Here is a 13,403-nt window from a genome sequence, read left to right on the forward strand (position 1 = left end):
GAGGTGGTTGCTAGGCAACACAGTGGCAGGCAGCACACATTAAGGCCGGCTTAACAGCTCCGCTGTTAAATTTGCTCGTCGGGCTGTGGAGTCGAACCACCGACCTCTGGGTTGCAAAGCCACCACGCTAACCGATTCAGCCACTGTCGGTTCATCATAAAGGGGTGTTTTATATTGACACGTATACATGTTTATCTTTCACCGGTGGCCGCTTTCCACCTGCTAACAAATGTTAAACGTTATCGCTCGGCGCAGGACGCGCCTGTATCGGAAGTTTCTAGAACGTTATCGATGCTTCTTTCCATTGCCTATTTTCACCGACGCTTAAGTTATCTGATTGTATGACCGACGCGAATTGTCTAGAACTTTCTGGAAGACACGCGGGCATCAGGTATTAATCTGGAACCTTCGATGACTCAGGTATAAAAGCCGACGCGTTTCGCCGCTGACAGATTTTCGACGACCGCCGACTGTGTTCGCCGCTTTCGTGGTGCTTTGAGTGTAGCTTGCTTTTGTGGGCACAGGTTGGCCCAATAAAGAATCAGTTTCGTTATACGCAGTTATACGACTGTTTACTTCAGCGTCACTACCACGTGACAATATGCATGAAGAAGTAGACGCGGCACCCGCAGCTGGCGCGCGCGATCACGCCATACCCCCAGCCAATCACAAGCATCCGCTCCGTCCGGAGGAGAGAGAAAGGGTGTGATCGCGTGCTCGTTAGCGATCACATTTTTATCTGTTCCTGTATTTGTAGTTTGCATTATTTTTTGTGTATTTAACATTTATGTATTCATGTGCTTAATTATTTCGTATGGAAATTATCTACGGATGTATTCCCACTTCTTACGTAATACTTCTATTAAGTTATTGAAGTGAAGTGATTGCAGAGCACCCCCCATGTTGTGTTTTGCAGTTACCGCAGCGAGGAACACAGTCATTTCGTGCGAGGCCTGTGCTGGACTGGCGAGCATGTGCTCCTGTCGGCGGGGTGGGATGGCCGCGTTGTGCAACACTCGGTTGGGCCCTCACCCGAAAGCGGGGATGCACCTTCACCTGCCAGCGGCCAATAAACTTGTGTGCTTGTAAAGGAGTGCTAATGTTTGTAAAGTGCGAAGTGCTTGTAAAGTGCTAAGCATCATCTGCAGAATAATCTTCCATGTCTTCGTCATCAGCCTAGCTGCGGGTACTCAGTCACTGTCACTCTGGTCTACTCACACCAGTCGGAATCATTCACCCTCACATCCACTCACACCCTTCATCACTCACTCACACAGTCACACCCATACATTTGGGAGGAGTCTGAGGGAGTGCACTCTTAAGTGAGTATCTTGACCAAGGTGTAAAATACTATTTTCAGGTACTAAATTGTGTAAGATGTAAATACTATTTTCACGCCTGAAGATAGTCTAGTACCACCAGGTGGCTCGTCAAACAAAGGCATATTAGAGCCCCTATATATCAAAAGTAGCGCCATCCACTTCCCTCCTCCTCCGTTCCACTATCGCGCTCGGCGCGACTAAAGCCCCTCCATACGCGTTTTCGCCGGCCAGGTTAAGTACCGCCAACCTACGCTCATCCCTCGCTCACCCGCTCAGTTTCCGGCGTCAAGCGGAACTTACGTATCCCAGCTTCCGTTTTTAACGGAAGCGACGTCACTGCTTCGTAGGGGTGCGAGCGTGAAACAAGCGAAAATTCAGGAACCGGAAATCCCGGAAGTAGAAAAACCGGAAACGGAAACACCGGAAGCGGAAACTGCGGAAGCGGAACTGGTTTGAGCGACGAATCAGGCTACAGCGGCACACATGAAAGGTTGGCGCTACTTAGCAGAAGCGGCGGTGGCGCGTGGATGGAGGGGCTTTAGGCGCGACCAGCGCGATCGAGGCGCGATATCGACAGTGGCGCCGCCTGCGTCGGGCCTGCCGTGGCAGACGACAGCTAACGCGCTACCAGAGAAAATCCGAGGAAAACTTCGATCGCGCCCTGCGGAGACGTTTTTGAGGCGCGATTTTGCTTCGTCAGTCAGTAACTGGTCTTAATAATGCCGTTTTGGAAGTAGCAACGCGACGATGCGAAACGGCGCAAATATCAAGTGTGCAGCAAGCGTTTGCGCACGCCGGATGGTAAACAAAAAAAGCCTTTTGCCCTCGCCTTGTCGGTTGCGGCAACTTAAGGCGCAGCAGCATGCCATCACAACGAAGTTCTTGTCCCTAACACGTTTGATCCGTTTGTGCGTACAGCACTTTCGTCGCACAGGCCCGAGAATGGCAGTAGGAGCGCGCTGGAAAGAAAAAAATATACAAAAGCGCGACGCGAACTTCCACGTGACACGGATTGGCCAATGGGGGAGCGGAGGAGGCTGGGGCGACAGGAGGCGGCTAAGAGAGGGCGAGGAGGAAGCGCCGGGGTGAGCGTGGTGGCGGCAAGATCTAAGAATGGCGCTACTTTTTAAATATAGGGGCTTTAAGGCATATGCGCCGCCCGCACTTTAACGTTTCAGTAGTTTCGTTATCGCGCAGTGCTGCGCAGGTTTTGCTGGCTCGCGAAAGTTGCACAAACTGCAAGTAGCAGAGAATTGATCATTTGCAGAAATATTATGCGCATGCGCGAAAAATGTATTTGCCAACCAAAGGTGCTTCTCTGGATGTTCTGCCATTTTCTAAGAAATGGAATGAGTCGTTGGTGATTGGCGCTGACGCGCTTTTCTCTTTTCATCTTGAGACAGCATAAGCGACTGATCAGTGGTGAAGAGCGCGCATTCTATAGCCGCGATATCGCTATCTCGTGAAACGCAAGTGACTCATCCCAACTCAGCTGGCCGAGAAGCTGTCAAATATCGATAGCGAAAGCGGGGATATGCCTTGTTTTATTGCGATAGCAATTATATGGACACTTCAACCGGATTTCTGCCGTCGGCGTCGCCGTGAGGTTCCGTATAGATAAAATCTTCGCCGCGCGCCGTATGCCCCAGCGGAAGCGTGCGGGGACGCGCGTTATCACGGAGAGCGAACGCACTCAATCTCCCACGCGCAAGCAAGGAAGCGGAAAGCCAGCGCCGGAGGAAGCAGAGGGGGGGGGGGGGACACTTCTCTGCCAACAACCGCGCTCGTCGCTCGTCCGCACAGTCTCTTATCTCTCCCACGCGCAAGCAAGGAAGCGGTAAGCCAGCGCCGGAGGGAGCGGGGGGGGGGGGGGGGGGGCGCACTTCTACGCTGCCAACAACCGCGATCGTCGCTCGCTCGCACCGTCTCTTATCTCCACACGGCTCTGACCTTTACGCGCTCTGTTTCCGTTGAAGCGATAGACCGCACGTACGTTCGCCGCTGCGGCGTATCCGCTTGCTGCCAGAGTTTTGACGGTCGTTGTCTGCAGTCATTCAGTGTGAGCTATTCATGTTTGTTTGTGCGCGCTCACACCACGCTTGTTCATTCAGTTAGTAATAGTCGGGCCACATTTTCCAACGCACGCTACACATACAATGCTGCCCGGATCGGCAGTGCAGCGCTACAGATGTGTCCCTTCGCACGCGCTGCCCACGGGAAGCGCTTCTCATCAACACCACCGTTTCACATGCGCCTTCTCGTGGTCATCGAGTCTCTCGTCATGTCGGTCTACTTACGCCGCAGCACACCTGCTTACTTAATCAGCTCATGTTTACTACAATTCATATTGCTACCAAAGCCGCTCACCTTACTTCGTATGACATTGCTGTGTTGCTATCGCATTCATTGCTTCGCCCTTAGGGCGAAACTGTGACATTTTTTCAACCAAATTTTGAAGTGCGGTCATTGCACAGTAAAGGGCGCGCAGAATTTCGAATGTCGTCAATTCCACTTTTACTCACTGAGGCAGCAAAGGGCGGTGCTGGCGTATGCAACGTCACCGCGTGGGTGGCGGGAGATTTGAATTGTGATAAAGGTATTTGGACGCTTCAGATGCAATTTTTTCGTAAACTAAGTCTTTTCTTGGCACCAAACAAGTGTTGCGAGGTTTCTGGAATGGTATTTTAACAGTCTACGCCGACTTTATATTTGCCTATAGTGTCCCTTTAACTGAACGCATCCAGCGGATTCCTCCACTGAAGTAGCATTATCGCGTTTTCCCACTCTATAAGCTGCTGCACCAGTCACATAAACGGCGATCATTGCAGATAGCCCTGAAAACCAAAGCTCCACTAATTCTGGCTCAGCAGAGGCAAAAAAAAAATGACAATCTGAGTGACTTTCCTCTACTTGTGGCTTTACGTGCAACCGTGAACCTCTTCCAGAACTCCCGGATAGAAACTATATAAATTTGTGGATGCCTCATTTTAGAGCGTAGCTCTAAGGCGCCCGTTTCTCCGTTGAGTTTCGGTGTTGTCCATTGGCGTAACGGAGCTAACGAGAAAAGCGTAGAATGAAAGAGCGAACGCGGAGCACAGCGGTTGATTGAAGACGGCGATAGCGAAGAGAGCGCAGGGAGAAAAGCGTAGTGCCGCGTAAGACGCGCGACGACCCCTACGAGACGGGTGGGAGACAAAGGCGTGTTGTCTCCGAGACGCTCTAGGAGGCGACGCGAGGACGCCTCGACAGTATACCCCTAGACAGCGCAGCGGGTCACGAAAGAAGCGCGAGAAGAGTTTTGTAGCGTTAGCTACACTGGCCTAGCCAAGCCCGTTTCGCGCGGCACATCAAGAGCCGTGCTGCGCATGCGCAAGGATCAATGATGTCACACGGCTTGCGCACCGGAGCCGGCACCTCTCGCGCACTCCGCCGCCGCCGGTCTGCGCATTCCAGAGGAGTGACGTCGTAGCCGTGGTAGACGCACTGGCGCCGGCGCGCGCTCGCTGTGCAGTCGCCGTCTGACACTGCGCTGGAGCCGCTGCGCTTCTGACTGGCGTTTGTGTGTGTCATTGGAGCAGCAGCAAGCATGACAATCAAGCTAATCCTTGACAATCTAGACAACCAGGAAAGCTAAGAATAATCAGCTGAACCTTTGCTAACGCTACGTATATCCTGGCATAGCCGAGCTAAGCCACTGCAAGTTTTTTCAGCGTTCGCGCGCAACAACGTGCCATACATTGCTGAGGCCATTCGCGACGGCGGCGCTAGATGGCGCTGAATGTTCTTTAGGGAAGCTCTGAAGAGTTGTGCTGCAGTACACGCCTCATACATTACTCGTTTCGACGGTGGCGATACGTTGCGTCGCTATATCGATTTAATCTTAACGCTTTACCGTCGCCAGTCATCGTGAGATGGTTTCTACTGCATTTTTTTTTCTATCCGTGTGTCTTCCGAAAAGACTTTACTAAATCGAAACGGGGGCAAACATCTTTGAATCGCGGCGAAAAAATATGTGAAATCCAAAAGAAAGACGTTCAGGAAACAAAAGTCACAGTTTCGCCCTAAGGGCGAAGCAATGAATGCGATAGCAACACAGCAATGTCATACGAAGTAAGGTGAGCGGCTTTGGTAGCAATATGAATTGTAGTAAACATGAGCTGATTAAGTAAGCAGGTGTGCTGCGGCGTAAGTAGACCGACATGAAGAGAGACTCGATGACCACGAGAAGGCGCGTGTGAAACGGTGGTGTTGATGAGAAGCGCTTCGCGTGGGCAGCGCGTGCGAAGGGACACACCTGTAGCTCTGCACTGCCGATCCGGGCTGCATTACATGAGTAGCGTGCGTTGGAAAATGTTGCCCGACTATTACTAACTGAATGAACAAGCGTGGTGTGAGCGCGCACAAACATGACTAGATCACACTGAATGACTGCAGACAACGACTGTCAAAACGCTGGCACCAAGCGCATACGCCGCAGCGGGCGAAGGTACGTGCGGTCTAACGCTTCAACGGAAACTGAGCGGCGAATGCACAGCGCATACAAAGGTCAGAGCCGTGTGGAGATAAGAGACGGTGCGGGCGAGCGACGAGCGCGGTTGTTGGCAGAGTAGAAGTGCGCCCCCCCCCCCCCCCCCGCTCCCTCCGGCGGGCGCTCGCTTCCCGCTTCCTTGCTTGCGCGTGGAAGATTGAGTGCGTTCGCTCTCCGTGAGCGTGCGTCCCCGCACGCTTCCGCTCGGGCATACGGCGCGCGGCGAAGATTTTATCTATACGGAACCTCACGGCGACGGCAGAAATCCGGTTGAAGTGTCCATATAATTGCTGTCGCAATACAAGCTTTGTTAAATTGCGGTTTATTATATTCAAGTTCAAATGTATCTGCAACAAAGCCAATATTTTTGGCTTTGGTCCTGTGTTAAGTGCGGATCACTTTAGGTACCCGGGATGTTGTCCCTCGTCGGTGGGTGTCACGCACAACCCAAAGTCTACGTAAGACATAACATATCCATGATATTCCTCTAAAAATGGATAAAATTAAACCAAATAAGTACAAAGTAATACAAAATGAGGAAAATATGAATTAACGCAGTCATTAACCCAAATTGATGAAAACTCGGATCGAAAATGCCAAGCTGATAACGAAACTAGTCAAGAGAGGGTGCCAAAGCCTCACAAGTGGAAAATTTCCGCTAGGGCGCGCTGAAAGAGCCGTTCCCGCGCTCCGGGATTACGGTGGCTAGCCGTACCGGGATGCTCTTTCCCGCCAAGGACGCCGAGCAGTAAGCACGCTTGGAGTGACAGCGGGCGCTCGCCCATGAAGAACAGCGCCGACGCAGGGCTGATCAAGCGATGCGCGCCCGAGTAGCCAAGTTGCTCGCCAGTGCAGGTAAACTAATCCCAACATCGTGAAAAAAAAAGCTCAACGCTTTTCTTTTCACGAAAGAAAGCGCGCTTTCACTGGCACATACAGCATACGACGCGCGGCGACGATTTTATCGCCCTTGTACTTTATACGGAACCTCACGGCGACGGCAGAAATCTGCTTGGAGTGTCCATATTATTGCTATCGCAATAAAACAAGATAAACAACGAAAATACACGGGAAAAACCGGCGAATTACTGCTCCGCACTTCCCCAGCTTTCACGTTGAGTGGAACTGTTTTTCACGTTCCCTTTTCCCATGCCTATGTATGACCGCTTCTCACCCCTGTCTCCTCCTCCTTATGTAACGTCCCTGACGGGATCTTTAAGGGTACAATAAATTATGATGATGACGAACTTCATTACCGCCGAGTTTACCGTTGCATTAGCGCCGAGTTTTTTTTCTCTTGCAACGGGTGCTATAAAACACTTTGCCTGCTACAAAGTCTGCTCCAACACGCTCTTGACGATCACCAGCGCTGTATTTGAAGAAAAACTAGTACAGAATGCCGCAGCTGAATAAACGCTCCTCGTGGGCGGTATATCTTCCGCCATCCTGAGGCCCTTTTGTAAAATAATTTACTAAAGGTTACCCTTTTAGCCATAAATGCTCCTTGCATTCCTGTTTGACCCTTTGCCAATTCATACTTTTAAGTATGAATGAATGCCCCAATTCCACCCCATTTTCTGCTGCCCTCTGTTCTATCGCAATATTACCCTGCATAGTCAGGATTACAGGGTGGTTGCTGTATGTCCCTAAGATGTGTCTCCACAAAAAGTACTTCTTATCCAAGCATGCACTAACAAAACATCGATTATTGTTATTTTAAACCACTTGCTCTTGACGGAACCTTCGGGCCTCGGTCGGGCCGGGTCAGGAAGGAGAAATACATTTAGGGCGATAGCTCTACTACTCCAGGTACAAATGCAGAAAACGCCTGGTTCCGTAAATCTGACATTGAAGCTCAGCCAAAGTCAAACTGGGACTTAGCCTTCCACTACCGGCGGCTGCTGCGTACGTCGCGTGGGCGCCCTTATTTTGAAAGCGATCTGCGATGTGGACAAAGTGTGCGGTCGCGTGGGCCTCGTCTTCAAAGCGATCTGCGATGTGTACAAAGTGCGCCGGCCGAGTGCTGATAGCTTCGTATGCGCTGTGCTTTCGACGCTAGTTCGCGTGGACGCAAAACAGCGTGAAGGTCAATTCTGTCGCTGCTGCTGCCGCGCTGAGCAGCGTCTGTGTGCTGTCTTGTGGTGCAATTGTAGACTCTAAAAAATATGCCAGAGAAAACGGGAGTAACTGGCATAGGTCGGCACACTCACTCATGAGTGCACTCACTCACTCGCACTGATTTCAAAGGCGCGAGTGCGAGTGAGTGCCACTGAGTGTGAGTGCCTGTGAGTGCGAGTGAGTGTGAGTGCAGGTGATGTCCAGTGAGTGTGAGTGCCAGTGAGTGCGAGTGCGCGTGAGTGCCAGTGAGTGTGAGTGGAGGTGAGAGCCAATGAGTGTGAGTGGAAGTGAGTGTGAACGTGGTGAGTGCCTGTGAGTGTGAGTGGAGATGAGTGTGAACGGGACTGAGTGCTGTGAGTGTGAACGAGGTGAGTGCTGGGTGTGTAGAGGTGAGTGTGAACGTGAGTGTGAGTGCAGGTGAATGTGAACATGAGTGAGTGGAAGTGAGTGTGAACGTGGTGAGTGCTTGAACGATAAGCAGAGGTGATATCAGTTCATCTTGCTTGTGGAAAAATGGAGGCGCGTTGTGTGCACAAGCTCACTCGCGGTGATGAGTTATCGCACTAGCAGATTGTGCACGCCAAGATGGAAACCACTCACTAAGGTCGTAATAATCCAAGGATCAGGCATGAGTGAGACAATGTATAATGAGATGAGCGGATATATTGCGATAGCAATTATATGGACACTCCAAGCAAATTTCTGCCGTGGTCGTGGACGTCGTTGTGAGGTTCCGTATAAAGTCCAAACACGCTAAAATCGTCGCAGCGTGCCGGCGGTACACTGCGTGTGCGAGTGCAAGCTTGCGAGGGTCAGGCGACACTTGCTGCTCAATCTGGCGCGCGCGAGGGAAAAGGCGGGGCGGAAGCGCCCTGCTTCTGTCGCGCGTCAGGCCACGGTGTAAGAGCACCGTGGCGTCAGGCATTGGGGGGGGGGGGGGGGGGGTCGTCTTGCTCCGGCGGCGGCCGCGTGGGTGTCGTATCTCGAAAGCGATCTGCGACGTGGAAAAAGGGCGCGCGCGCGCGCCTCCTCTTCAAAGCGATTTGCGACGTCAGCTATGTTCAACTAGAGCCGGTAACTTCGTGTGCGCCGTGTTTTCGACGTTTAGTTCGCTTTGAAGCGAGAGGCGGCACGAAGGTCAATTCGCTCGCGGCTGTAGCTGCGCCTCCTTACTCCAGCGTTCTGACAGCGAGTTTCCGCGGTCATCGAGCGAGATGCGTTCATGTTTACCTGTTCGCGCGTGACACCGTGCTTGTCTGTTTAGTTAATAGGCGAATGTGTACAAGTTTATACGGCCCATTAAACTACTATCCTTGCTTCGTATAGCTCTCTACTAATTTGCTATCGCAATCGAAGCTTCGCCTTTCGGGCGAAACTGCTACATTTTCTTTAATACACCAGGGAATATGTATGGGCTGGAGCGCTGATGGCAGACATATCCAAATCATGACCGGCAAATTTTGACATGACTTCCACTGAGGGAAGAGGTTTAATGCCGTGTGATTTGCTACAGCTTCGCTGGTCACCCGCCTTCAGAGGGTGGAATGGCTCCTTATTTTCTTCCTGCTTCGCTCTTAAACGTACACGTACAGGCTCCTTATATAAACAGACAGAGCGGAAGAGGGACTAGCCAAGTTAACACAGAGTAACAGACACGCCCGCTCGCATACATGGAGAAAAAGCGAAGATGCAATGATAGATACCGCTTTGTTCTCCCTTTTGTGTTTGTTTCGGCGTTAAGTGGTTGACTAAGTATGCGGACAGTCAATCTCTCCCTCTGTTTCCCGCTCTCTTGGCTCAATCCGGCCGAAGGGGAGCTTAGCGAGCATGGGCGGCAAGCATGCACACGTCTAATGTCAATGACAGAGAGATGGACAGAGAGAGTTTGGGGCTGACGTCAATGTTTGTCACCATGAATAAATTGAAACGAAAACTTTAGTCGTGCTAGTTTTGCTCTACTTTGCAGGGTTAATAAACCAGCTCTCTTTAATAATTTAGTGAATGAATCCGTTAATTTGTATTTATTAAAACATAACCTTATTGCCTTCCTCTGCACCCCTTCCATTCTTGCAATGAGTTATTTTGTGTACGGAAACCAAACAATATTGGCGTGCTCCAGCACTGTTCGAACAAGCATTTTGTAGGCCAGCAAATTTTATCTGGGGGCGCAAGACGAAGGTGTCTTCTCAGAAAGAGTCGGTTTAGTGCTCAGCATATACATTGATTTCCACTTGAGGTTATTTTTTTAACATGGCTTTCCCATCGGAGAGCGTATGTTAAAGTGACACCTAAATATTTACGCTGAAATGCACAAGTGAGAGGTGTGTCATTAATAATGTAAATAAACTCAGATATCTGTTTCTTTCTTACTGTTAGCGTTACAGATTTTTCGGCATTTAGAGTCGTCTGCCACTCCTGACACCAAGAAAAGGCAGAATTTTGTATATGGTGATTATCACTATGATTAATTTCGCGGTACGGAATACAATAGTCAGCGAATAGACGGCTGTAACCATGTAATCAGTAAGGCAAATTTTTTATGTATATTAAAAATAAAGCTGGGTCCAAAACACTGCCTTGGCGCACTCCCGATGCAACAGGTGCTAAATTGGAAGTTTCGTTATGAATATTGACCCTTTTCGCGGAGCAGTTTGTTTTAGAGAAACGAGATGGCGCTCACGGCGGCGCACCATACCTCTCCTCAGCGACCGCGCACGAATACGAAACCATTACTGCTTCTACCTTGCTTCTGTGCGATCAGCTGTCGGAAATGCAACTGAGTTTTCGCTAACACACTGTGCTCCAATCATGCTAGATTCAATCATGTGGAGTGAAGACGTGTGCAGTAGTTGGCTGGAAAAATAGTGACTGGCATGTTAAGGAATGGAATGAATCTGTGTGGTCAAGTTTGTGGACCGCTGCTGCAACTGTCCGAACGTGTTACCGGCACTTCGTGATGTACGGCTTTCCTCGAAGATACATAAATTTGCTCATCCGCCAGCCTTGTATCGCTAACCTTCAAAGAAAGGGCTTCATCCCCAGAACGTCGGCAAGAGTGAGTACCACTCGTTAAACAATGACAAAGGGAGTAGCGCCGCTTCTTGTCATATAAGTTTCGCGCACTGTTGTCTATACGCATCTGTCCCAAATGGCAAGAAAACTTACGCCCACTCTATCGCCGACGTATCAAGAATAAGTGGATGGGCGCACACTTGAATATATGCGTACTGTATACGCACAATAAATGACGGACTACACCTATGGCGCACGAATGGTCGAAGCTGAATGTTTCGTGACGATCCACAAGAGTAAACGAGTTACTAGCTGCAGTATATATTTGCTACAAGGTATTACAATGTACAAAACAGCTACGTTTCAAGCATTGTGCGCAGCAAGAACAAATCCATCGGAACTAAGCACACCTGCGAGCGATTAAGCAGAAAAACATCAAATAGTGGCCGCACCGAGGAACTTCACTGAGTCAGAAACTGACAAGCAACTGCTTCAAAATATTTGCCGAATAAAGAACAAAGAGAAAAACGCACTAATCCTGGCTGAATCATAATCGGAAAGCTGGGATAGCTTGGAATACATATTCAGCCCCGCTTTTAGAACAAGCATCATATACGCTGCTTGCGCCGTTTGGACATAGCTTAATCAGCTCCGAAAGCGCTTTTGCATGTTCTCTGAAGCTGTGATCAAAGCTTCGTGTCGTCCACCTAGTCACCGTCTACGATATCTCTGAAAACAGAGGTTTTCTAAGCCGCGCCGGCGTCATACACTTCCATTTTAAACAAGGAGGCAACGGGGGCAGTTGAGGCAAGCAATGGCCGCGTCACCACGTGATCAAACATGGCAGCGCCCACGGGATCGCTGCGAAAAGGGTCAATACACGAATTGTGAGCGGCATAGATCGGCAGTGACTCATTAGTGCACTCACTCACACTCGCACTCATTTCAAAGGGGTGAGTGTCAGTGAGTGTGAGTGGAGGTGAGTACGAGTGAGTGCCAGTGAATGTAAGTGTAAGTTAGTGCGAGTGCGAGCGAGTGCCAGTGAGTGTGAGTGCAGGTGAGTGCGAGTGAGTGCCAGTGAGAGTGAGTGCAGGTGAGTGCCAGTGAATGTGAGTGCAGGTGAGTGCGAGTGAGTGCCAGTGAATGCGAGTGCGAGCGAGTACCAGTGAGTGTGAGTGCAGGTGAGTGCGAGTGAGCATCAGTGATTGTGAGTGCAGGTGAGTGCGAGTGAGTACCAGTGATTGTGAGTGCGAGTGCGAGTGAGTGCCAGTGAATGTGAGTGTAAGTGAATGCGAGCGAGTACCAGTGAGTGTGAGTGCAGGTGAGCGCGAGTGAGTGTGAGTGCGAGTGAGTGCCAGTGAGTGTAAGTGCAGGTGACTGCGAGTGAGTGCCAGTGAGTGTGAGTGCAGGTGAGTGCGAGTGAGTGAGTGTGAGTGCAGGTTAGTGCGAGTGAGTGCCAGTGATTGTGAGTGCAGGTGAGTGCGAGTGTAAGTGAATGCGAGTGCGAACGAGTACCAGTGAGTGTGAGTGCAGGTGAGCGCGAGTGAGTACCAGTGAGTGTGAGTGCCAGTGATTGTGAGTGCGAGTGAGTGCCAGTGAGTGTGAGTGCCAGTGAGTGTGAGTGCGAGTGAGTACCAGTGATTGTGAGTGCGAGTGAGTGTGAGTGCCAGTGAGTGTGAGTGCAGGTGAGTGCGAGTGAGTGCCAGTGAATGTGAGTGTAAGTGAATGCGAGTGCGAGCGAGTACCAGTGAGTGTGAGTGCAGGTGAGCGCGAGTGAGTGTGAGTGCAGGTGAGTGCGAGTGAGTACCAGTGATTGTAAGTGAATGCGAGCGAGTACCAGTGAGTGTGAGTGCAGGTGAGCGCGAGTGAGTGTGAGTGCAGGTGAGTGCGAGTGAGTGCCAGTGATTGTGAGTGCCAGTGAGTGTGAGTGCAGGTGAGTGCGAGTGCCAGTGAGTGTGAGTGCAGGTGAGTGCGAGTGAGTACCAGTGATTGTGAGTGCGAGTGAGTGTGAGTGCAGGTGAGTGCGAGTGAGTACCAGTGAATGTGAGTGCAGGTGAGTGCGAGTGAGTGCCAGTGAATGTGAGTGTAAGTGAATGCGAGTGCGAGCGAGTACCAGTGAGTGTGAGTGCAGGTGAGCGCCAGTGAGTGTGAGTGCGAGTGAGCATCAGTGATTGTGAGTGCCAGTGAGTGTGAGTGCGAGTGAGTACCAGTGATTGTGAGTGCGAGTGCGTGTGAGTGCCAGTGAATGTGAGTGTAAGTGAATGCGAGCGAGTACCTGTGAGTGTGAGTGCAGGTGAGCGCGAGTGAGTGTGAGTGCAGGTGAGTGCCAGTGAGTGTGAGTGCAGGTCACTGCGAGCGAGTGCCAGTGAGTGTGAGTGCAGGTGAGTGCGAGTGAGCATCAGTGATTGTGAGTGTGAGTGCAG

The 13,403-nt window shown here is 50.8% G+C and overlaps 1 protein-coding gene across 1 annotated transcript in view; it reads left to right on the forward strand.

The window, feature by feature from the left end:
- Nucleotides 1-1,090, forward strand: part of LOC119465139 (methylosome protein 50) — a 99,533-nt gene extending 98,443 nt beyond the window's left edge. The window contains exon 9 of the mRNA XM_037725938.2: nucleotides 917-1,090. Within this exon, the coding sequence (XP_037581866.1) occupies nucleotides 917-1,073 (157 nt within the window). The 3' untranslated portion in view covers nucleotides 1,074-1,090. The remainder of the gene's footprint in view (nucleotides 1-916) is intronic.
- Nucleotides 1,091-13,403: the final 12,313 nt, after the last annotated feature.

This window comes from Dermacentor silvarum, chromosome 9 (assembly GCF_013339745.2).
Source record: "Dermacentor silvarum isolate Dsil-2018 chromosome 9, BIME_Dsil_1.4, whole genome shotgun sequence".
NCBI classification, from domain to species: Eukaryota; Metazoa; Arthropoda; class Arachnida; order Ixodida; family Ixodidae; genus Dermacentor; species Dermacentor silvarum.